This window comes from Dermacentor albipictus, chromosome 1 (genome assembly GCF_038994185.2).
Source record: "Dermacentor albipictus isolate Rhodes 1998 colony chromosome 1, USDA_Dalb.pri_finalv2, whole genome shotgun sequence".
In the NCBI taxonomy this organism is placed as follows: Eukaryota; Metazoa; Arthropoda; class Arachnida; order Ixodida; family Ixodidae; genus Dermacentor; species Dermacentor albipictus.
The window spans coordinates 115,640,373-115,666,700 of NC_091821.1; the positions used below are offsets into that span (position 1 = coordinate 115,640,373).

General features: G+C 48.3%; 1 protein-coding gene across 2 annotated transcripts in view; it reads right to left on the bottom strand.

Annotated features, from left to right (window-relative positions):
* LOC139049503 (CKLF-like MARVEL transmembrane domain-containing protein 8) overlaps positions 1 to 13,224 on the bottom strand; it is a 180,983-nt gene extending 167,759 nt beyond the window's left edge. Inside the window, exon 1 of one of the 2 annotated variants that reach the window (XM_070525041.1) lies at positions 12,731 to 13,224. In XM_070525041.1, coding sequence (XP_070381142.1) covers positions 12,731 to 12,752 — 22 coding nt within the window. In that variant the 5' untranslated portion in view covers positions 12,753 to 13,224. The remainder of the gene's footprint in view (positions 1 to 12,730) is intronic. The other variant, XM_070525024.1, reaches the window with a different exon arrangement.
* Between the last annotated feature and the right edge of the window lie 13,104 nt (positions 13,225 to 26,328).

Genomic DNA, 26,328 nt, shown 5'->3' on the forward strand with positions numbered 1-26,328 from the left:
CGCGTGGGTGCCATCACTCCAGAAAAGAGGAGGAAGAACGAACTGGGCTCGCGCTGTTAATCTAACCGGTCAGCGCTGCAAGCGTTGTTGTAAATATAACCTATAAATAGTTTCTCGTCTTACTGACTCGTCTTTCGCGTAAGAATATCTACAGAGGTTCTACAGCTACCTTAATTCTACACAATAAAAGCAGGGAGATACCTATAGAGAAAGGGGTCAGACAGGGAGACACAATTTCTCCAAAGCTATTCACTGCTTGCTTAGAAGAATTCAAGATATTACGCTGGGAAGGCTTAGGAGTAAAGATCGACGGCGAATATCTCAGCAACCTTCGGTTTGCCGATGACATTGTTCTATTCAACAACAATGCAGATGAGTTACAACAAATCATTAGAGACCTTAACAGAGAGAGTGTAAGAGTGGGGTTGAATAATAATATGCAGAAACCCGCCGTGGTTGCTCAGTGGCTATGGTGTTGGGCTGCTGAGCACGAGGTCGCGGGATCGAATCCCGGCCACGGCGGCCGCATTTCGATGGGGGCGAAATGCGAAAACACCCGTGTGCTTAGATTTAGGTGCACGTTAAAGAACCCCAGGTGGTCGAAATTCCCGGAGTCCTCCACTACGGCGTGCCTCATAATCAGAAAGTGGTTTTGGCACGTAAAACCCCAAATATTATTATTATAATATGCAGAAGATAAAAATAATGATAAATAGCCGGGCAAAGGAACAAGAGATCAGGATCACCATTGAGCCTCTAGAGACTGTGAAGGAGCACGCTTACCTAGGTCAATTAATCACAGGTAACCCTGATTATGAGAAGGAAATTCACAGAAGAATAAAAATGGGCTGGATCGCATACGGCAGACATTGCCAGCTCCTGACTGGAAGCTTGCCATTATCATTGAAAAGTAAGATGTGCAATCAGTGCATTTTGCCAATGCTGACATATGGGGCAGAGAGTCGGAGACTGACAAAGATGTTTGAGAGCAAGGACCACGCAAAGAGCGATGGAACGAAGATTGCTAGGCATAACATTAAGATACAGAAAGGCAGTTGTTTGGATCAGAGAGCAAACGGGTATAGACGATATTCTAATTGACATCAAGAGGAAAAAATGGAGCTGGGCAGGTCATTTAATGCGCTGGTTAGATAACCGTTGGACCATTAGGGTTGCAGAATGGGTACCAAGAGAAGGAAAACGCAATCGAGGATGACAAAAGGCTAGGTGGAGCGATGAAATTAGGAAATTCGCGGGCGCTAGTTGGAATCGGTTGGCGCAGGACAGGGGTAATTGGAGATCGCAGGGAGAGGCCTTCGTTCTGCAGTGGACTTAAAACAGGCTGATGATGATGATGATGATGACGACGACGACGACGACGATGATGATGATGATGATGATGATGATGATGATGTTGATGATGAAGGTGGTGGGCCCCCCCCGAAAAAAAATCCTGGGTACGTGCCTGTTACTCAGTATTGGTTTAGGACAGTACTAATACAAATTATGTCAACTACAGACATGCAAGTACATGGAACATGTGTTCGTACATACAGCGTATAAAAATACGCAATATAATAAAATATTATTATTACAAGGGTTGTCCGTAAAATAAGGTTCCCAATGATTTTCCCAAGGAAACATATCTTTAATGACATTGAACAATACATCTTTGGAAAGCTTAGACTTTCCCCTATTTTTCGACCTAATCGCCGTTGAGATCAATGCATTTCTGCATGCGGTGTACCATCTTCTTTATGCCTCAATCGTAGAACTCTGCCGCCGCGCCGTGAAGGTATACTTTAAAACCTTTTTCAGCTCCTCTCCTGTTCTGAAATGCGTCCCACCCAGGTGTTTCTTCAATTCAAGGAAGAGATGGTAGTCACTTGGGGCTATGTCTGGGTTGTAGGGTGGGTGTGTAACAGTATCCTATCCAAATTAGTTGATGAGATCGTTTGTTACGCGGGCGATGTGCGGACGAGCGTTGTCCTGATGGAAACGCACTCTCTTCGTGAGCATGCCTCTCCTCTTGTTTTGAATCGCGCGACGAAGGTTCTGCAACATCTCACAGTAGCGGTCCCCATTGATTATTGTACAGGCAGGCATGAATTCGCACAACAATAACCTCTTCCTGTCCAAAAAGACGCTCGCCATCACTCTGCCGGCAGACAGTGCTTGTTTGAACTTCCGCGGCTTCGGCGACTCTGGATGTTTCCACTGACGGGATTGTTGTTTCGTTACCGGTGTGTAGTAGACCCAGATCTCGTTCCCAGTGACAATAGAGTCCAAGAATTCCTCGCCATCGGTTTCGTAGGCCTGAAGAGATTCGCGGGCCGCTTCAACACGTTGCCGTCTGTGGCGTTTCGCAAGCATTCTCGGGACCCGGCCACCCTTGCACAAACCTTGGCATACCCTAAGTGGTCTGTCAAAATTTTGTCAATGCAGGTCTTGCTGACACCAGGGATCATCTCGCAGAGCTCCCGAACCGTCACCCTTCCTGCAGCTCCTTGGGAACCTTATTTTATGGACAACCCTTTACAAAGTCTTCGAGTGCAGCCTTCCGCGTCGGATTTAACAAAGCGGCGTACTTGTTTACATCGACATCTACAGACGCAGATCGTCGTTATCGTCAAATATTGTGAAAAAGGTGCATCGCTGATATGAAATGATGTCAAAACGTAGCAAAACATACATATCTGTGCATATGTGCCGTGTTGTTCCACCCCGACACGAGTCAATATGAGCGGCCGAACCACTTAAACAACGGCAACTGTGATCCAGATAACATATTACGGGCTGTTGATTTATCTCTGATTCTAGCTTTTCTTTAACTACATCATACTCGCAGTTTGCGCCTGCCATAAAACATTATTAGAGAAAAATGTGCTCGCATAAATTAAATGCTCATTTATACGCCGTGTTGTTCTTTCGCGAAAACGCGGATACCATCATTGACACCGTTGGTATAACTGAGCGAGACGGTTGTTTATGCTGCTGTATACCGAATGCACCGTATCTTGTTTCCTGTTTGAAGCAGAGGTAAACAGTCCATTTTTGGAATTGAGAAATGTGTCAGCATAACAACACGTGCAGACTCACCCATCTACGTACGAATGCGACCGCGGCAGCCTACGTACGTGTGTACCGTGACAGATATTGGCACAGCACCGTGTCGCCGCTTGCCGCTTATTGTTAGGTTAGGTTAGGCGCCGTGCGAAGTGTAGTTGATTTCAAATCGCTAAGGACAGAACTGAACTATAAAAGCAGTTTCCTTCGTCCTAACTGCTTACACTTCAGTTCAAGTCCGTCAGTAGTGGGTGCACGAACACGACGGAACCAGGCTTAACCTTCGCTGAACAGGATCAACATTGGCTCAAACTTCATGTGCCCAGCTTGAAAGGGTTGAAGCATGCGTATTTCAATTTCGTAGGTATGTTTTGACTCACTTTGAGCGCGATTAATTACATATACAAACGAATGCGCTGTCGCTATACCGCTTTGTCAGTTCGATGGCCGATCACGCATGGGTTCGGTCGAGCGATGGTCGGCACACTGATTTTGTCGGTGCCGCTGACAAGAAAGCCCGTCGCAGCGCGACAGCTCGCGCTCGTCCGTTGCTTTGTTGTCAGCCTGGTATAATAAAATGCTTTCAGTGACTGAATAGTCGGTCAAGCGTTGGCATGAGCGTCTCGTCGATCGCATATCGACCCAGTGTTACCGCGCCTTAAACGAGTACGTGAAGTCTGGCACGCGCTGCCACCACCAGCAAGTGAAGACCGACGCTGCAGGAAGACTTCATTCGCAACGTGATGTTTTTAGGTGTCGCCCAAGTGTAACGCACGGGCTTTTTCGTTAACTTTGCTAGACATGAATGAAAGGCGGGAACTACCTGGCTCACGGTGTATAGTCCGAACCGCTCGGACGAAGCCCTAGCCGCTTTCTGTTTTAAAGTGGAGTTGCAGTCTTACGCTACGCACGTTTTCGGCACCGCAATGACGTCGAGCTACCAGGAGAGTTTCAACGCGGTACATGGCACGTGTGTTTGCAGCAGCGCGCGTTCAAGTGCTGATTGTTTTTTTGGGGGGACTTTCCGGCGCGCATCGACGCGCGCGACCCTTCCAAAACGTTTCGCGACTAATCCGCTAGGGCAGGGTGCATGCGCCGTAGCGCCATGAAAAAGAAAAAGGCGGATTTCGCGTGCATTTGCAGGCTTCTTTCACGCTCGGAAAAACATTTTAATGTAACACGTATTGAGCAACAGAAAGCTGTATCGGGAGTTTTTCATGTCGCTCTACGATTTTCTCATTGACAGTTTTAATCTAGTTATAATATTTGAGATATGATTAATTATTCAAGACTAATGATCTGATTAAGCGGAATGAAAAAACATAAATTTAGTATATCCAAGCGAGGGCAAACAACATTACCTTTGTTCTGTCCAGCTACGTAGCATTTACATATTTTTAATGTTTGGCTGAAGTGACGTGGGACACCCTGTATACAGCTTCGCTGTAAAAAGATAAAAAAATCGCAGTTTTGCCCGAAAGGCGAAGCATCGATTGCGATAGCAAATTAGTGGACAGCTATACGAAGTAAGGATAGCAGATTTAGCGGTCGTATAAACTTGTAAACATTCGGTTGCTAACTAAATTAACAATGATAGAATATGTAAGCGTGACTGAACGAGGACGTAGGAAGAAACAGAAACACAGAGACAGCGCTGTCTTTGAGTGTATGTTTCTTCCTACGTCCTTGTTCAGACACTCTTACACATTCTATCATAGATTCAAACCAACGAGCCTGCCAACGTGTTTTCACTAAATTGGCAAGCACGGTGTCAAGCGCGCACAGGTAAACATGAACACGTCTTGCTCGATGAGCACGGAAACTTGCTGTCAAAATGCTGGAGTGAGGAATCGCGGCAGCAGCAAGTAAATGGACCTTCGTGCATCTCTCGCTTCAACGCGAACGAAACGTCGAAAGCACAGCGACACGAAGCTACCGGCACTACGCGCACTCTGTAAATATCGCAGATCGCTTTGGAGATGAGGTCCACGCGGACGCGCACTTTGGCCACGTCGCAGATCTCTTTCAAGACACACTAGCGCCGGCAATGCGTCTCTACGGCGTCCGCCAATCGTGTGCCCAACGCCGTAGTAGGCGCCGCGCTTGTCTCCACTCTGTACGGAGCAGTGGGCGAGGAGGATATCGAGGCACCCTAGCAGGCGCCGGAGAAGAAGGCCCCGGGGCCTCCTCCCTCACCTGACCCTCCTGCCTCGTGAGCGACAGGAGAGGGCACGCTTCCGGCCCCCGTTCCTAGCTTGCGCACGCGAGATTGAACCGCGTTCGCCTAAAACCCCTTAAACTTTGTAAAGTAGTGCCACGCTTTGAAGAATGCCGTCTCCTCCTCGTGCGCTCTGGCCGAGGCCGACGCCGCGTCGCAATTGGCCTAATAGCATCACGTGGGCCCTCGCGCCATGCATCAGCGCCATTTTTGCTCGAGAAGTGTCTACGGAGTGGCGAGGAGCGCATGTTGGCACCGTTGCACTGATGAAGGAAACTCAGGAGAGGCCCTTCCGTCACTCTTTGTGAAGCTAAAGTGAAGCCGGAAGTTGGCGTTGCTCATGGCATTGCTCCGCCTATCGGGCCAGCTCTCCTCTCTTGTTTACATTTCTCGCGAAACCACGCCGCGCTGCGCGCAACCGGGCTGCTCGGACCTGCGCGCTCCGCAGCAATACTAAACAAACGTTAGCACGTTAGCATGACTCCGCCAAAGAGGGCAAAATTTCCCGCCGATATTCCTTCGTTCGTTGCCATTGCCGTGGCGCGGTACATTGCGTACAGCGTTGCATGCGCGTTCATTTCACGAACTTTAGTTCCTCCTGTCCTACCTGGCCGCAGCAACATCCGGTAGAGCACGGTTCAGATAACGCAGCGCAACAAAACACGGATACAAACGCAAACCTGCCCGCACGGCGCTTTGCCACGGTACGAAACCTACGGAGCAACATCAACACGTGTGAGCGCACAGAACAACAACAAAGCCGCCATTGTGGCCCGAAAGGCGTGGGCACTACAGCAAAGAAATAAAAAGACAGCAAAATAAAGGAGAACCTACTACGTCATTTCCTCCACACTTTTTTTCCTAGCGCGCGGAGGGTGTAGGGCCTCTCCTCTAAAGCCCCTTAAACTTCGTAAAGTACTGCCACACTTTGAAGAATGCCGCCCCCACCTCGAGCGCTCTGCCCGAAGCCGACGCCGCGTCGCTATTGGCCTAATGGCATCACGTGGCCCCTTGCGCCGGCTTCGTTTGTTTACAGTCACGCTTCAGTGCCATTTTTGCTCGAGAAGTGGCGCTTGTTGGCGCCATTCCTTCCGTTCCTATTCTGTGTAGTTTTGATTTTGTGAACGCCTTGAAGGATGTTTTGTGGGTGCAACATCGTGCGACATCGCTTCACGTCATTTTCTGTGACCATGACCTGCTGCGCGTTCGGATGCCAATATACTTTTAGCAAAGGCAAGAATCTGTTCGCGATACCGTCCGATAAGCGCGACGGCTTAAGAAGAAAGATATGATTTCACCAAATCGGGAGGGAGAACTTCCGACCAACTTCCTCCGCGCGACTATGCGAGGTAAGTTGCGAGTCTCTCAGAGTATAGTATGTGCCAGGCTTGCGTATTGTGCTGCGGGCAATAGCGTAGTAGATATTGCACAGTTCACTGTGCATGTTGTCATTTGTACGCACGCTTTAACACGATTTTTACGCAACGTCTGCTTTGTTTATGTACGCACTACGCGGTCGTGTTAGTCGTATTTGGTACGCTTAATCGTTTTGTACGCCAACCGGCTTGATATCGCGGGCACGCGAGGTTGCGTGCGATAACATGATTACGAAATTTGTAAGATTCATTCATTCATTCATTCATTTATTTGTCCAAATTTCTTTGTACAGGGTGGATTTACTGGCCAATCTAAGCACGCAGTGCTTGTAAAAAGTGCTGTCCTTTTCAGTGCAGTCCTTTTGATAAAATTTCAGTCTCGATCATGAAAGCGCCTCAGGAGGGCAACTCTTTGCCTTTTGTGGTTACTTACTAGCCTTCTTTAGATAGAATAGCGTTGTTTGCCTCATTTGTTCGTGTTCCTCGTTGGCGGTCGCCCGGTGGATTTGCGATACAGAGGCACCGATGAAAAGCGTGCGTGCTCTCCCGAAACTGTGGTACGCGGTGCGTTCATCGCCGAGCGACAGCATCATAGGTAATTGAGACGTATATGTGCTAATTCGCGTGAGCTTTAAAGTGTGCGAAGCTTCAGATGCGGCGGTGGAGCACTCGCAAAGAAAACGTGCGGTCGCCCGCCCGTTGTCTGGCTGGTTTTCATGCTTAGGCCCAAACAATGAAACGTTCCTTTCCTTCGAGCGCTTCCTAACCTTACGTGAGGCTTCCTTACAGCGAAGGACCGATGGAGGAAGCAAGCGTACTCTGAAAGCTTCCTTCGGTCGTCCTCACGTAAGGAGCGGTTGTCCCATGCCTGGGTTCGAGATGATATCTTAAAAGCTTTACGCGAACACCATTATTTAAAAAAAAAACTGTTGTATCGTCGCACAATCTTTAAACTGAAGAGCTAATATAGAGATAAGTGGGTGTTTTTTTCTAGTTTTTTTCACTAAACGTAAAAAAGTATCATATTACAGTGCAATACTTGATGTGCTCCAGCAACGCTGGCACGCCGGCGTCGTGCAACGCCTAGCAACGCTTCCATGCCGCACGCGTGACTGAAACGAACATGCCTGGCAAGATGTACCGTGCTCGCGCTTCTCCGCAGGTGGACGACAGCGCGCATGCGCAAGGAAACGTCACGTGGCTATGCGTTGAGGTGAAGCGCTCGTTCAGGGCCAGAAGCGGCGTAAGGACGCATGATGGTAGCTTCGGAGCAACCTTACGCTGAGGAAGCACCAAGGAAGCCTTCACCGAGGGCCCCTCAGTAAGGAAGTTTTCAGAGTGACATAAGGTGGCCTCACCGCAATGAAGGCTTATTACTGAGGTAAGGAAGATTTTGTTGTTTGGCCCTTAGTCGTTTGCTCGTTCGTTCGCACGCTCGTTTAGTCGTTTGCTCGTTCGTTTAGTTCGCGCGCTCGTATAGTCGTTCGCTTGCTCGTTCATTCCACTATTAGTTTCTACAGTCACTGTGCCTAATTGAGACGCGCTTGCTGTACGCCTCTTAGGCTGGTGCGTTTATTTACGCAATGAGACAATAAATGGTGCACACGGACTTGTGACTGCAAAGGCAAATCTGTAATGCATCTATGCTGAAAATAAACTGTTAACTTGCAACTAGAATGCCGTTTCATACCATTTTGACCCCTAGAGAAAACATCATTTCACTTGTCGCAATTTTGGCCGCGTCATGGCGGCGGGATTCTTTGCGCGATCATGACTTCACTAATGCTGTCATGTCTCGCAAATGTTGCTTCGGAGGGAGTGCAACCGTCGTCAATGCATGCACTTCAGTGCAACTCGGTTAGCGACAAGTACGTCACTTAGTAAACGGACGAACCAACGCACGATCAACTGTTATTCGTGATAAGTCATTAACCTGAGAAAAATTACTGAAGCCCACAGTGGTCTTGTTCGAGATTGAGTCAAGCATGGTTATCGCGCTCCCGCTTCGCGCACGAATGCTAAAAACTTATTTTATTTTTTTGTGTACGCAGAGTCCCCACTCGATGATCGGCCGCCGCATTTATGTCGACGTTGAGACACGAGAAACATAAAAGCACCAGCGCGCACCTCTGAGCCTTTACGCGCGCTTAGATTGGCAAGCACGCACGTTGGCGGGACTGTAGCTTGTAATACACTTTCGAACCTTCAGAGCAGTGATCTCCGTCAGCCTTTGTACGTCATAGCTGATGCGCGCCGCGAATTCACATGGTAAGGGCGGCGTAGATTCCTTAGGCTGAGGGCTTGCTGGAAGTCAAGATGTTGTCATTCGATCGTAAACGTGTTATTTACAACTATTCGCGACAAGATCTTGCGACACACCCTTCACAAATGTTGCGTACCTAATTGTAGGGCACGCGATACATTCGCAGTCATCAACGCACAGCGTTAACACTCCATCAGATACTTTTTAAAGAAATAGTTTTCAAAAAATGAAACAATAGCTGCCGTTACTGAATTTGTATAGCCATCCCACTAGAAATTTAACGCTGTACACGAAGTTACGCGGAGCTGGAAAGCCAACGTGAACGCCTACCGAGCACTGCCTTGCTATGCATGCATTCACTCTGCGAAAGGTCGTCTGCTGCGCTCGAGCATCGTAGACGGCGCCACGGTCGTGGAGGGAGCGTGAAAGAGAGGAGAAACGAGGAGGAGTGAAGGCGGAGGAGGAGAGTCTCACTACTTTACGATGTTTAAGGGGCTTTACTCTCCTCAGTTTCCTTCTTCCATGGCGCCGTTGCTACGCTAGAGCAGTGTAGGCGGCGCCACGGTCGAGGAGGGAGCGTGAAAGAGAGGAGAAACGAGGAATGAAAACAAAGGAGGAGAGTGTCGCTACTTTACGAAGATTATGGGGCTTTACGTTCGCCAGCTCACCCTCGCACGCTTTCACTCGCACATACAGCATACGGCGCGCGGCGACGGTTTTACCGCCCTTGGACTTCATGCGGAATCCCACGGCGACGCCGACGGCAGAAATGCGCCCGGAGTGTCCGTATAATTGCTAAGGCAATAAAAGAAAGAAAAAGGGGAATGAAGGGAGAGAAAGAAATGAAAGGACGCGGGATTTGTGACATGCTCGTCACGTGGCTCCTCGGCTCCGACGTTGGTGAAGGCCCAGCACGGACGGTTTGGAGTGCGCGCGTACTACAGACCGGCTGCGGGCAGAGCAGAAAGCTCTGCTGTTGGCGCTGGCAACGGCGCTGGTTGAAACAAGGGAAGACAACCTCTGCTGTGGGGAGGGAGCTCGCCTCCGCGCACGAACGTCTCGCAACATTTCATTTGCTTATATCTCAGCCACTCCAACACCCTTTAAAAAATGCAGTAGAACGCTCCCTGAACGGCATGTTACAACTTTTCATGTATAACCTAAATTTCCGCAGATTCCTTTTACACTTTTTTACCGCGGTACATCAAGCGTTCAAATTTTTTTCTGTAGTCTCCGACAGGCAAGTTAGAACACTGTGGCAAGCGTCTCTCAAAAGCAATCTTTATAGACGTGCCAACGAATTACCCTGTCCCAGCCATCCTCTCCTTCCTTATCCTATGTATGCATAACCCAATCTTCGCCTGGCGTATAGGCACTTAATTCGTTGCCGTGAAACTCCTCACAAACATGGGGGAGTCCTTTGTTCGTCATATGCGAGTGTTATAGCCATTTTTAAGAAGCTATCAATGGGCCATTCCGACCTATCGCGCTGCCTCTTCTCGGCGGTAGGTGCACCTCTACGATACTAGCGGGCTTTTGCATCAAGGCATGGCGTCCGTGTTTGGGTGCCACCTCTTGGGCTCAAGAGTGACGAACATTGCACACGCTCCTCCGGACGCAATTGCGGGTGCGCTTTGGTTCAGCGCGATAAACCTTAATTACCTTTCGGCTATGAAAATGTACACACTGGAGAACAAATCATGAACGAGGCACGTGTCTGCGTTATGTACAAGAGTGCAACACTTGGTGTATTAGTGGCAATCGGTAGTCTTAATGTGTCACCTTTAAAATGATAGAACGGCTCCGTAAACTTGATCACGATCTAGATACACGGCCCTAAAGGTAAAACGAATGTCCAGTGTAGCACGTGGTAAGCTCGGTAAGCGGTATAGTCTATGGGAAGAGGAACCGGCTGTGCACTGTAGGTGAGACAGTCTACGATTAAGGGGATAATTAAGTGTCTCTGTGGCACCGCAGAATGCACAGGATGGGCCGGTTGAAGCACGTCCTCGTTCGCGCAAGCTGCTCGGCCGCCTATTGCCTTTGCACGAAGCTTAAGTAGCATAACCCTGAGGCAAAAAAGGTAAACACGTGGAGAAAATGACCTGATGACTGACACTGAGTATTAGAGCGTTGTCCGAGAATGTGGCGGTGGATCAGAAGACGCGTGCACCATCAAGATGACAGGATACTTTTGGACTAATTCTGTAATCATTTGCCCGAGAAGGAACTCGGTCAGCCTCTTTATTGCTAGCGATAAATACATGCGATGTTATCCATTCGCCGAATAAAAATACACCGAGGTGCGCAATCACGGAAGCAGTTTTAGAACTGCAGCGCGTCATATACAGGATGTCCCACATAACTTGAGTCAAACATTAAAAATATGCAAGTGCCACGTAGCTGGACAGAAGCAAGGTAATGTTGTTTTTGGTCGCTTGGAGATACTCAGATCATGTTTTTTTTCATTCTACCCAATTACATAATTAGTCTTAATTAATTATTCAACTTCTCAAGTATTATAATTCGATGAAAAGTGTCTGTGAGAAAGTTCTAGAGTAACATGACAAACTCCCAACACAGCTTTCTGTTGCTGAATACGTGCTACGTAAAAGTGTTTTTCCGAGCGTGAAAGAAGCCCGCGAATACACACAAAGTTCCTCGAGCGGTCATGTCGCGCGCCAATTATTCGCGGGCTTCTTTCACGCTCGGAAAAACACTTTTACGTAGCACGTATTGAGCAACAGAAAGCTGTGCCGGGAGTTCGTCATGTTGCTCTAGAACTTTCTCAGTGACACTTTTCATCTAATTATAATATTTGAGAAGTTTATTAATTAATTAAGACTAATTATGTAATTGGGTAGAATTAAAAAAAATAGTTTGAGTATCTCCAAGCGACCAAAAACAACATTCCCTTGGTTCTGTCCAGCTACGTGGCATTTGCATATTTTTAATGTTTGGCTCAAGTTACGTGGGGCACCCTGTATACACAAGTCATTGTGCTGCATTAAGCGACTAGCGCTGCGCGTGAAACATCCGGAAGAACAACCTCTAAACTGTAAATTGCGCATGCTGCGTCGATGGCTGCTAACTTAACAGTTGTGATGGAGGCTTAGCTATTGATTGTCGTGGAATGCTTCAACATAAACAATGTCATCACATACATTGCATCAACTTATAATCTACACAATATAATAATGGCACCTACATAACGTAACATATCTGCATAAATTCAACATCAAATAACGTCAACGCATTTAGCACCAACACGAGCATCTACATGAAAGAAGCTTCGCGCCCACCGATTACCATAGTGCTTGGAAGCTGCATAATTTTTTATGCTGCCGAGCCGTGATGTTAAAGAGATAGCGGGATTCCGAGATCATAACTGCTTAGCGCACTCAAAAGCTGACGTGGTATAAAGGCATGTCAGATGTTTCAGTCGCCACTGTCTCTGATTGTTAAAGTAGAGAATTTGAGAGTATGTTAATTTTGCTGACCAAACTTCACAGCAGTGGCGGACGTCAGAATTTGTGGGGTAATCGTTAATACGATTTGGGAATAAGAAGTTTTTCACTAAATAAGTTTTCAATTATTCAGTCTTTATAATTAAGTTTTCGCCTATGTCGAAGAATGGTAGCCAACCAACGTTGGTGAAATACTCAACGTTCTCAACGTTCAACGTGCAGACTTATCACTGACGCCCATTGTGGTCAACAGTAAGTGTTCATTGAATGTAGGCACCCCTCCCCTCCAGCATTTTGCACATTACTCGGCTCACCAACCCGCCACATAGATTTTACTTACCTGGAGGAACCGAGTAGATCATCCTGGGAGCGTCGATTACTCTTCACGCGCGCTATGACCCTTCGCGGCGTTGCCCCAGGTGGTTGATGGACATAGCAGTCCAAGCCACCTAAAGCGTTGGTCCCGTCAAGGGCTGCAGGTGATCAGCGTTGTGCACCTGCGGCACAAGATTGTTCGGTACGGGCACACCAGACGACTCAAGCAGTCGGACCAGAGAAATGGAGAGTGGCTCGGAGAAGGCTCGACCAGCCTTGACTCCCGAGAACTGTCCTCGTTTCGTCCACGGCTATGCGCGCCAGCGTCGTTCTTCACGTTCCGGGATGTTAAGCGTCGCCGCGTTGCTACAGTTCGCCGAGCGTAAATCCTGAAACGTTGCCGCTGAGCAAGCGAGCACAGCTGAACTGCTGTCAGGAGCAGTTATGCAATCGTTCGGACCGCGGAAAACAGCGGGGCCGGTTTGACGCCGCTCAGCGCTCGGGTGCCACTCTGTCTCCCACGGTGGCCGTGAGCGACAATGAAATCGGCAAGGCAAAGTGGAAGGCGCACGTCGACTGTTCAGCTGACTGAGGAAGCTCGCAAACAAGAGCAGCGTCTTCAGCCTCCGGGGCACGCCTGCGCGACCAGAGCGTCTGGGCAGCAGTGGGAACGAGGCATCCGTAAATGACAGGCCTGTCAGAGGACGGGGGAACCTGCCGGCCGCCTGTTCCCGCGCGCGCCGTTGTTCTCTGGCGAGCGCCTCTTGCAGCCTTGGGCTCGCCGTGCCAACGAATGCCACCCGGAGAAAGGAGGAGGGGGTCCCTAAATAACAACGCCGCTCCGTACAAGAAGAGGCGGCAGAAGAAGAAAAACAAGAAAGAAAGACGTTATAGCTTATTTTACTTTCACTCCTTCTGTTTTTGCGCTGCTCTACTGTGGCTTTCCTTTTTCCGTACTGCTTCATTCACTGGATCATTGCTTACGCACAGGAGCTGAGAACGATCCAGCCTCAACTGACGCTTGACGAGCTCTACGCTTGCGCCACACCCCCCTTCCCTTTTTCACTTCCTGCCCGGGCATACGAGACTGTTTGTCCAGCGTCTGGTTGGGTTAAAGAATTCCTCCCTATTAGCAAAACCTCTCTTAAACGACGCTTCGATGTGCTTCTCGGTGGTTAGCTGAACGTGCAGTCAAATAATTTTATTTCGTGGTTACCGTTTTGTTCCGCTGTCAGTAATAGCTCACGTTCTCAGGTTGGATCAGGTGCCATCCAACAACCCTGCTTTGGGCTGACTGTTCGCTAAATTCTACCAAGCACGAATATGGCGATCCCGGAAAACGCGCGCGCGCGCGCGCACACACACACACACACACACACACACACACACACACACACACACACACACACACACACGCACACACACACGCACACGCACGCGCACGCGCACGCGCACACACACACACACACACACACACACACACACACACGCGCGCGCGCGCGCACGCGCACGCACGCACGCACGCACACGCACACACTAGGGCAAGAAAATAAAAAATCAGTTGGAAGTCAGCGCTTGTCTACGTACGTCGCCTTTTGTGTCCTCCGTCTTTGTATGCGCTGTAAATGACGATTTGTACCAAGAAAACAAGCCGGTGGATCGAAAGTGCCTTTACAATAGATCAAGCATGGCGTAAACTACATAAATGACGCGCACTACGCAGCACGGAGAACAATCTGCTTATTTTCCCGACAAATGTGTGTGCGTGTGTGCCTGCATGCGGCATGAATTCTGCTCCATCTTCTGTTTGGGGATAGAAGGTCACGAGGAAGCGCGCGCCAGCCCGTACACACGGCCCGTTTGCCTTAGCACGTTGTTTGTTGTGAAAAGGCAAAGAGCTTGAGCCGGATACGCCGCCGCCTTGCTCCTCTTCAGTGTGCTCGGAATATAGAGCTCATTTTCTGCTCCGACGCGGGCGTCCTCGGCCCCCAGGAGCGTAAAGCGTACTGGTTAAACAATGGAAAGACGAAAGCCCGCAACGAGCAACACCTTCACAAATGGGTCAAGAGCGGTAGCCCTTTAGAGTCGCTGATCCACCTTGGCGTACGCTGGTCGCGAATAGGGGGTCGCACTTACGTGCTTGTCTATATGGCGCGCAAGAAACGTTGCGCCAAAAACAGAACGACACTTTGGCCAATAAAAGCTTTTCTAAAGAAATCTTCCGATGTTCGATGGTTCTGCCCCGACGCAGCGCGTGAGATATGAGCGACCTCGTAATGAGGAGCTCTAGATCAATATTGTGTACCTCATACTTATTAACCCGCATCAAAACTTTACCGCCGTTTTGATGCGGTCACTGCGGCTGGCCAGATTGAGCCCGCGACATCACACGGGCTCCGCTGAAAGGCGAATCACTGAAATATTCCTCATCTAAATAGTCTGATTATAGGGTGTATATATAACCGCAAACTTGTTACTACTGTCTATAAAGCATAAATAACAACAGGAAAATATGAATGCACAAAGGAAAATGCTTAGCACTATGTAAAATGGTGCTGTATTAACCAAAGACTGCGAAAATAACAGAATTTCCACCCACCTCCCTATCCATTGCCAAACGATGCGCAGCTAGCATTCGCAGGGTAATGAGGGAATGAGAGCAATATCTAATAACACAAGGCGGAGAGAGCGGAAAGGCGGAGAGCGGGGGATCAGAATAACTGTGGCCACGCATGGCAATCACGTGAGCGCGAATGCGATGTCTCTCGTGCGTCCCCTTATGCCAACAAAATCGCCTGCAGCGCAGCTGTTTGTACAACTCCTTTCAACGAACTGCTTAGGACTTGTAAAGAGAGAGAGAGAAAGCAAGGACAGGAAAGGTAGGGAGGTCAACCAGAAGAGTATCCGGTTTGCTACCCTACACTGGGGGTGGGGGAAAGGGGAATAGAAAGAAGAAGAAAGGGAGAGAGTAAGCACAGAGTACGTGTGGGAGGGACACTATGCACAGGGACACTATAAACGGTCTCTTAAACCGGTGTACCTCAAGTATTGCAGTAATGCACGATTCGCTTTTCGTGCCAGTGACGGGTGTGGCCACGGTCCGAGTATCTTTGACTCGGTGAAAGGTCGTAAGTCTAGTCGGTGTAAAGTTTCCTGCAGAGAGAGGCGTTGTACATCGTAGTGGGGGCAAGTACACAATAGGTGCTCGATGGTCTCCTCGCACCCACAGTAATCGCACATCGGGCTCTCGGCCATTCCCAAACGAAAGGAATACGAGTTTGTGAATGCTACTCCCAGCCACAAGCGGTACAGCAAGGTTGCTTCACCGCGGGAAAGGCTAGATGGCACTTGTAGCCGTAGCATGGGGTCCAGTTTATATAATCGGCAGTTGAAGGCACCTGAACTCCAGAGATCCTGCGACTTTTTGCGTGCATGTAGGCGAAGTTCCCTGGCAGCGTCAGACCTCGCCAAAGGTATGGAACGCGTCTGGGTATCTTCGTGGGCCGACCGGGCAGCCTTGTCTGCTAGGTTGTTGCCGACAATGCCACAGTGAGCAGGAATCCATTGAAATGTAATGGTGTGCCCTCTTTCCAGAGCATGGTGGTGTACTTCCCTGATGTCAGATATCATCTGCTCGTATACTCTGTGACGTAATGCAGACTTGATACTGTGAAGGGCTGCCTTAGAGTCACAAAATACGACCCATTTCTCTGTGGGCTCTTCGGTGACGTACATCATAGCGGCATGGAGAGCTGCAAGTTCTGCTGATGTCGATGTAGTCGTGTGCGACAATTTGAATTTAACTGTAACCTTCTTGGCTGGAACGACGAATGCGGCAGTTGAGCTGTCAGGTGAGGTCGAACCATCGGTATATATATGTATGCGGCCATGATACGTCTGGTGTAGTAATAGGAGCGTAAGTTGCTTCAGAGCCGGCGATGGATGATTGGACTTTTTTGTAATTCCAGGAAAGGAAAAGGAAGGAAAGGAAGGATAGGACTTGTAAAATCCTTCGTTAGACAAGTCACTTCGTTGTAAAGTACGCGCACCGTACCGCTCGCAATATACATAGCAGGGTGAGCACATTCAACAAAACGTTTTTTTTGTGTGTGTGTGTGTGTGAATCCAATGGAAATTTTGTGAAATATAAGTCGCTTTTTTTTGTAAACATTGCACGAAACAATGTGCTACCGTCGGGGACCACTAAATACTTCGTTGTACAGGTTATTTAGTTGTAACGGCGTTCGAATGTAATATAATGCTAACCATCTCTTGGACACAGATAGAATCGGGAGTCCTCTCTCTCTCTCTCTCTCTCTCTCGATATATATATATATATATATATATATATATATATATATATATATATATAGGCCGATAATGAGCTGCTAACTTCATCCAGCTTTCTATTTACTGCCGACCGGCGCCGCCCTTGTGCTAGACATTTTGGCTTGCTAGGTTTACGGAACAGTTGCGCCCCTGGAATAGAGCCACGAGGGCAGCCGTATATTGTGCAATCACAACAGCACGTTGCATAACGTAAGCAACGCCAGCACAATTCATCATTGTCGGTTCAAGTGTCCGGGGGAGCGGAAAAACAACTTGACGGCTCACACAGGCCTTGCTCTACCTGGACGCCTCATTAAAGGAAAACTAAAGGCAAATACTAAGGCGAGGTGGACTGTTTAAATACTATTGCCAAAACTTCGCAACTCTTGTTTCGTGCCAATAAAAGACTTAGTTCACGAGAAAATTGCATCTGAGCGGTCCGAATACCTTTTTCGAATTTCAAATCTCTCGCCACCTAACCGGAGGAGTGGTGGCGTTGCATACGCCATCACCACCCTTTCCTGCCGTCGGTAGTAAAACGGCACCCGACAGACGGCGGTACCAAGCCAAGACAGAGCAATAGATATATGGAAATACAGGAAAAAACAATAACAGTAAAGAGGAAGAGAAAGGCAGCCATAATGAAACACAGAGCGCTATGGGGATACAATAGATACAAGGTCCTCCGGGGTATGTGGAATGGTGTAATGGCTGCAGGACTTACATTTGGAAATACGGTTGCTTGCTTGAAATCAGGCGTATAATCAGGACTCGATGGCAACCAAAGGTCAGTGGGACGCCTCGCATTGGGCGCTCACGGGAAGATTACAAACGAAGCTGTGCAGGGTGATATGGGCTGGACAAGTCTTGAAGTCAGGGATAAGATTGATTAGGAAGAACTATTGAGGAATATGGAAGAAAGTAAATGGGCTGGGAGAGTGTTGAGGTATCTGTACAGGAAAAACATGGATTCACAGTGGAGGAAAAGGACTAGGAAGCTTACCATCAAGTATGCGGCCTGTAGGGTGGGCAACACAGCAACAAAGAACGTCAAGCGGAAAGTCAGAGAGGCCCAAATAATCTCATGGGTGGCGGCAGTGGAAAAGAAACCTGCCATGAGTAACTACTTAAGAGGAAAAGACGAAATCGGGAAAGAATCAATTTATGATAACTCAAAAAGAAGCACATTACTTTTCGAAGCGAGATCGGGATGCCTTAGAACACGCGCCTATAAAACGAGATACAAGAAGGAAGAAGAAGCATGTGCTTGCTGCGGTAAAGCTAGGGAAACGACGGAGCATGTTTTATTAGAATGTGAAGGTATCTGCCCTGCGGTAGATTTAAGCACCACTGGCTTCCTTGAAGCCCTTGGGTTCAGCTAGAGCACGGGAAATGTAAACATGTCCGCAGTAGAGATTAGTAAGAGGCGATTGGAAGATTGGTGGTAGAAAAGTAGGAAAACGACAAAAAACGGAGATGTACAAAAACAAAGTTCACAATAGGGGGTCAGAAATTTCGGTTATGGGAATTCATCGTGCGTTTTTTCCTTTTCTTTTTTTTTCTTTTTTAACCTCGGTGGGACATTAAGCAGTATAATAGCAAGAGCTTGGTGGCGCAACCCACCGCCCCATTCCAAAGGGCACGCTTATAACATCCATCCATTCAGAGCGGTGGATCCGCCGCGGCAGCTGTTTTTGGTGAAGTGGCGTAGACCGTTCGGGCATCCCACGACATCAAATGGAAGTTGAATTCTCTGCTACTTGCAGTTTTTACGAGTTTCGCGCGCCAGCAAAACCACCACAGCACTACGCGATAACGAAACTACTGAAACGCGAAACCATGGGCGGCGTGGAGTCGTGCAAAACCAAACCTTTCGACCACCTGCGTCGTTCTCAAGGGTAACTTCGATCAGTTCTTTTTTCTAAAAATGAAATAGAACTGGACAAGTAGCGTTTTATTTTGGTCTTGCAATACAAGGACGATATTTTGCAATGAATGGTTCAGTACTAGTGACATAATTTAACTGAGTAATGCTTTCGTCATCGGGCAAGCTTACTTGAATGTCCCGGCGAAGTCTCTAATCATCACCTGCGTTTACCTCAATTTCTAGGTTATTAAGGCTGTGTTCGCGATAATATTGATGCCTTCGAGATTCTCGAGCACTAACCTATCACTATAGCTTGACTTAATATTTGCCTTTAGTGTCCGTTTAAATAAATCACAAACGCGAATTTATGACATCTTAGTTGAAATCAAGAAAAAGAAATGGGCATCGGCAGGACATGTAATGAGGAGGGAAGATAACCGATGGTCATTAGGTGTTACGGACAGGATTTCAAGAGAAGGGAAGCGTTGCAGGGGGTGGCTAAAAGTTAGATGGGCGGATGAAATTAAGAAGTTTGCAGGGACAACATGGCCACAATTTGCACATGACCGGTGTAGTTAGAGAAGTATGGGAGAGGCCTTTGCTCTGCAGTGGGCGTAGCCAGGCTGCTGCTGCTGCTGCTGATGATGAAATAAATTAGCTGGCAGCTAAAGTTAGCATGTGAAACTTGCTGGAGAAGTATGCTACTAAAGACAACGGTCGTACTCCCTGTTCGCTCTGCAAAAATGCTGTGAGAACGTAATAAATGAGGCAATGCCGCACCGTTGACCGCCCGGAGCTCTTCGTGTATACGAGAAATGTGCAACAGAAGACCACACAGTTTTCTAAAGTGCTGCCATCTTTCTCCCCCGATAACACTAAAATCATAATCGCTTATCGATAAGGACAAACGGAGTTTTTGAAGCATCAGCAATGTGAAGGCGGTGATGGCATACGTGGCGGGATGATCATGTGAAGCGCTTCAGACGATCATGTATAGATGGTAGCCTACAAGCGCGCCACATTCAGCAAAAAAAAGAGAAAATATGACGAGCACCACTGGTATGTGTATTCGATTCTGCATCTGCACAATTGTTGAGTTTCTCTAGTTCTCTCGCTATCGTCCGCGCATGCCGGTTGTGCCACGATGATTGAGAGAGATCAAAGCTTGGTATATAGGGTGGATCCTTATTTCCGGTTGCCATGAGGCTGTCTTGGCTCGATCGGCCCTCTCGGCCAGCAGGAGTTGATATTGAGGTATGGAGCAGGACAGCAGTTTCTCCGGATGATCAGGGGAAGTGGAAAGGGATGGTAAATAAAAATTTAATTATGCGGTTTTGCGTGCCAAACCACTTTCTGATTATGAGGCACGCCGTAGTGGAGGACTCCAGAAATTTTGACCACCTGGGGGTTCTTTAACTTGCACCTAAATCGAAGCACACGGCTGTTTTCTCATTTCGCCCCCATCGAAATGCGGCCGCCGTGGCCGGGATTCGATCCCGCGACCTTGTGCTCAGCGAGCAACCACGCGGGTGAAAGGGTTGGTAGGTTAGGATTGTTGACACACTGCCATATGATGTGTCTTAGAGTGTCTGGCTGATTGTGGAACTTAGATTGGGTGTTGAATTGTGCGGGGAATAGCAGATGCATCCTGATTGGATGGAGAAATGTGTTAACCTGTATTGATCTGGATGTAGTTTTCTGGCTATTCGTGAGGTTTGGGTGTGGTGCGTGGACTGTTCTACTGAGTTTGCAATGTTCGATAATTTATTGGCAGGTCCTGAGGGGTGAGGATTCATGCATGGACTCGTGGCAAAATAAACCTAGCTAGCTCCATGATTGGCCGAAAGTAGAGCGAAGAGCTGCGGCCCGGGCGCCACCAGCCTAATTTTGAGCCGTGAACATTCATATTGACATGTGTACATGTTTATCGGGTGACCACGTTTCACCGCCTAACAAATGTTATCGCAGAGCGCAGGAAGCGCCTGCATGTATAGGAAGTTTCTGGAATGTTATCGATGGTTCCATCCGTTGTCTGTCACCGAACCTTGTTAATCTGATTGCATGTATGTGCGACGCGAATGGTGTAGAACTTTGTGGAAGACATGCGGGTCCCAGTGATTACTCTGGAGCATTCGACCACTGATGTATAAAATCCGACGCGCTTGACCCGCTGATCAGATTTTGACGATCGCCGACTGTGTTCGCCGCTGTCGCCGTTCTTTAAGTGTAGCCTGTTTTTGTGGGCGCAGGTTCGCCCAATAAAAGTTAGTTTCGTCTTCCACAGTATACTGTGTTATTTATACGTCACTACCACGTGACAATATCATGCTTGCGCATGATGTGGACGCCCGGATGCTTCACCTATCGTAAAATTAAAACATTATATTCCATCCGAGCGGGTGCTGCGGCAACGGGAGATTGCTGCTTTCTCCCTAACGGTTATGTAAGGGCAGTGATGGGGAGTTTGCGGTGGGGGTAGGGGGTGGCGCTAGCCCGTAGTTTATTAGTTTCTTTTTGGCCCGCTTCGGGCTGGGGTTCCCCTTCATAACTGGGCTAACGCTTGATCGCACAGCTGTTGGCCGATGAACGCGCCGTCCACGCTTCCTGATCGCCGTGACGCAGAAGCTTTATTTTTCCTGGCGCCCATAGTGTCAGGGTGGGCCCCGGTTCGTAAACGTTGTCAGGCGCAGTCGTGACAGTAGAGGCAACAGCCGCTCCCAAACTTGGCTGGTGCTTGAAGATAAGCTATCGTCGGAGTGACAGCCGGGCCCAGCCACACAGAGGGAAAGTTGCCTTGGCCTCGGATTTGGGTTGTTTGCAATGAAGACCACCACGGACCCTAGGTTATCTACTTTTAGACCTCCTACTCCGTGTAGTAAGACTGCACTCTTGATGGCATCGCCGCCTTCGCCAAGATTGACATCTATGCGCAGCGAGACCAGCTGAAGTGGCCGCTTGGCCAGCTGCTGCACAGCAGGTCACAGCGCCCACCCTCACTTGGGTTTTGGGCCTCCGGGTCAGGGTCTAGTGGCTGCTGCCTGGCCTAAGGTTACCCATTTCCTCTGGCTCTGCTGCAGTAGCATACAGTATGTCTAGTTCAGGAGAGAACAGCGCGCTAGCGGAACGGTCATTTCGTTGATTACCTTTTTCCGTGTGAACAGGCATGTAAAGAAGCTCAAGTGTGGACATATAAAACATATCATCACCACTTACACACCCATCATAAGACTAATCGCATTAATCTCCAAAGGATGGATGCGCCGCTGATGTTCTTGTTTTCAGAAATACTTATTTTGACTTTCTTGTAATTAAGGGGGCCGGGACCCCCCAAGAAAGCAGACTGGTTACATGGACCTCTTCGTAAATGAATTACTGTGTTCTACCGCCAGGTGGGTGTGGGTGGACACACCACAAGTCAGTAACAAAGCTGACGTTGCCGTAACATGTCTTACGCGTTTGCGGTGACAATTTTTCCATTTGCTGTCGTGCTACGTTTGCGAAATCCTGACGTCTGTTGGTCACAGACAGCGAATCTCCTTGCGCTTTTGATTCCTTTTTGGAAAAACGACTAAAGGAACACTTGAAATGCTTCAAATGACGTTTATGGAGGAGGCATTGAGTCGTACACGAGTTTTTTATTTATTTGATCGGTTCCAAGAGCAGAAATGTGCGTTAAAGAACATCCTCATTTCGGTCGATATTGAACCAGTCATATGAGATTGTCGAAAAAGTTCGACAAAACGCCAGCAAAACTCGAAGCTGCACAGTTGACGACATGTCAGAAGCTGCTGGCATGCGTCGAATCTCTTTTGAGGAGATTATGAGTGTGAAATTAGGCTTTAGACGCGTAGCCGCAACATTTCTTCCCCGCGAGCTCACAAAGGACAAAGCAACAACAACAACAACAACATTTGTTTGATTTGTGCTAGGATAGAGAAAATCACATCGAAAGTGACATAGACTGTTTTTCGAAGATCATCACGGGTTACTAAGGCTGGTGTCGGAGTCAATACGGGTATATGACTCCGACAGCAAGCAAGTTTCGTGTCTGTTGAAGACTGATTCACTAAGACCGAAAAAACAAAAACAAAAATGCGACAAGCGCGCTTGTGTGAACATGATGATCATCGTTTCCTTTTCTTCTTTTTTTCTTATTCCGCGTTTTTGAATTATGCAGAGGGAATTTGTTTCTCTTTGACAGACTCTCAATCAGAAGTTTTACTTGGAGGTATTAGGGCGATTAAGAAATTAAGGATGTGCGAAGGAAAAGCTCGAAATTCTGGAATGCGGGCGACTGGTTTTTCCATCACGACAGCACCGCAGTTCACACTGCTTTTAGTAATGACGTGGTAATGTTTAGCCTCTCAGGGATGAACGGGCGTTGCTCACGTGTCGTCTTCGTCAGACCGAGCCCCCTGTGATTTTCTTTCTTTATTTTTAAAGAGGAAAATTTGATAAGAAAAGAAGTTTACCGCTGTGCTCGAGGTGAAGACAGCTTCGCAGGGGCCACTGAATAGTCCCAGAGTTGCTTCGAACAGTGCACGGGGGAAAAGGCTGTACAAGTGTATCGATCTTTATGGACTTCTTCATTATGTTCAAATGAAAAACTAAGTCCTTTTTGTCCTACATGAAAATATGTTTTTTTTTTCTATTGGAGACAGCCAGCTTTACTTTGGGGGGGTGGGGGTGGGGGGGTGGAGAGGGTGGTATGTACAACTGCTACGCACCGGTTCATAAAATGGAATAGTATCAAATTCGGTGCAACGAATTGCGTTCGCCACGTGAGGAGACTATTCTGCTGTGACACTCAAACTGCGCTTGAGGTTGCGAACAGAATATTCTATTCGCTGTCTCTGACAGCTCTTTCTGATGCGTAGGAATGTTAGGATCTTCTCTGCAGGCAAGAGAGAAAGAATAAAAGAGGGAAGGCAATGAGGTCGACCATAAGAGCGCCTGTTTGGATGCTCTACATATCAATAGAAGGAATAGTTACTAAGCTAACACGCATAACTACCGCACCTGGTCTGTAGTAATTATTCTACGCAGATAACGTCTGTGTATGCATGGGCCTCTGGTTCATGTATGTGCAGATCAGTTTCAATAGACATTGCTGGATGGTGTGGATATCAGTGACAACTTTTTGAAGGAAAGGAGCTTGGGTCTTTATTCCGCTAAGGCAGCTGTACTATGCCCTTCACTAGACGGCGGCTGAGGAATTTTCATCTTAATCTTGAAAAGAATTATGAATGTGAAACAGCGCTTTGGCACTATATTCTCGACCGACAACTGGCGCAGGCTGCACAAATAATTTGACTTAGAAAGACAAGTCAACTCTGTCATAAACCCATAAACCTGCTTCGCCGACTAGCTGGAACAGCACGAGGAGTATCGGTCGCTAAGTTCACAATCCGCTCATTAAAAAAAAATTGCAGCGTCGCCCATAATGCGAAGCAGTGACACGATCGCTGGTGCAGTATTAGGCGTAGTAAGTCTTGCACTGTTCCGTGCGGTATCGGTTGGATGTAGCATTCGCGGATGTGCGCGACCAATTTTCTATCTCTCGAAAGGAAACCTTCGGCAACGTTGCTTCTACAGTGCTAGTCGTGTGCATTTGTGTAGCTGGCGCTGCCCGGTGGCGGAGAAGCGGCGACACAGGACCTGTGGTGGTGGTGGTGGTGGTGGTGGTGGTGAATTGTAGTAACAGGCGGGTTTAGCCTGGCGAACAAGGCCGGCAATTGCTCCGCCCGAGCGTCTCGCACAATACCGCTGAAGGGTTTCACCATATGTTCATCAAACCAGTCTCTCTTAAGAATTCGATGAGGAGACGTGAAGTTTCTTTGCGGGCTATAACTGATCCCTCGGGAAATATAAGGTGTTGCAGGCGCGCATGCGGAATGTCCTTGTTTTGCAGATTCTTCAGGAGAGTGTCTCTTTCATCTTGGAATTCTTTTTGCCTCCTCTTTCCTATCTTACCTTTCGCTTCGCACCACCAACTTCATTTATAATCTATCACATCGGTGCTGATTTATGGATAAGCTGCAGGGGAATGGCGTCAGCGGATCCAGCTTGACGAGTACTCAAGAGGCCAGGAACATTATTGTCCAGGCACATTATTCTATTAGGCGCGGTGCGGGAGGACAACGCGAAGTACGGCCGTGTATTCCCATGCTCAATCTTTTTTGATGCACTCGCACTCGCAAAAATACACTTTTTTTGCTTAGGGCTCACTCGGACTCAAACTCACCAAAATTCTACTCTCCCGGGGTGCACTCAGACTGAGACTCACGGGTTGGTCTGAGTCTGAGTGAGTCGACTTATGAGTGAGTTTGCCGACCTAGGGGCCTGGAGTTCCACTCTTCTCAGATCACCATGCAACTTTTTACCGCAGATCTTAGGCGCCCGTTCCTGCGTTGAGCGTCGGCCTCGGCGAAACCGGCAGAGCGAGCAAGCGAAGCGCAGCGGAGGATGACAGACGGCGATAGCGGAGAGAGCGCGAGGAGAGAGAGAGAGGGAAAGCAAGGACAGGAAAGGCAGGGAGGTCAACCAGAAGAGTATCCGGTTTGCTACCCTACACTGGGGGCGGGGGAAAGGGGAATAGAAAGAAGAAAGGGAGAGAGTAAGCGCAGAGTACGTGTGGGAGGGAAACTATGCACAGGGACACTATAAACGAGGAGAAGGGTACAAGGTAAGCATGAGGAGGAAAGCGGAGGCGGAAAGTGGGACGAAAGGGGGAGCAAGAAAGCGCAATGGCGCACCAGACGCGCTCCATAATACCATAATAGCGTGCGCCGTCACCCAGTCTCCGATGACGTCATTACTAAGGCATGCGACGAGCGCGTCCACTGATACCATATATGGAAACAAAATGGAAACAAATCGCTGGTGTGATCTTCGGACCCAGTGCGCATGCGCTACTTGGCCTGCGCTGCCGCCGCTAGAGAATGCGCTCCGCGCGAGCCACGAGTTCCCGTGTATACGCTTTCTTTCTGAACAATGAGCGATGCAACCGGTGGAATCCAAAACACTTAAACAGTTGCGTTAGAATTTCGCATTAGGGAGTATCGTAATCACCGGTGAGTATTTTTTTTATTTTTTGTTTTAACGGTATCCTATTGCATAGGATATCTCCAACGCAATTCCCGTACCTCTGCAAGTTTTGCAGAGTCGCGGGCGCCCTGCCACATGGTAATGAAAGGCTCGGGGCCCGCGGGACCCTGCAAATACCGAATAAGGCATATGAAAAAGCAGCCGATTTAGACAAAACGAAAAGAAAAACAAGGAAGGATTGCGGGAGACCATGTTGTCTTGCCCAGGGCTGGATGAGCAGCGAAAGTTGGTGGACCGGGCCAAGGTGGCAGCGAGAGCCCACAGACTCCTGAAATGAGGAAGCCGCTCACCTGAGGGCGAGGAGAGATCTATTTCTCTAT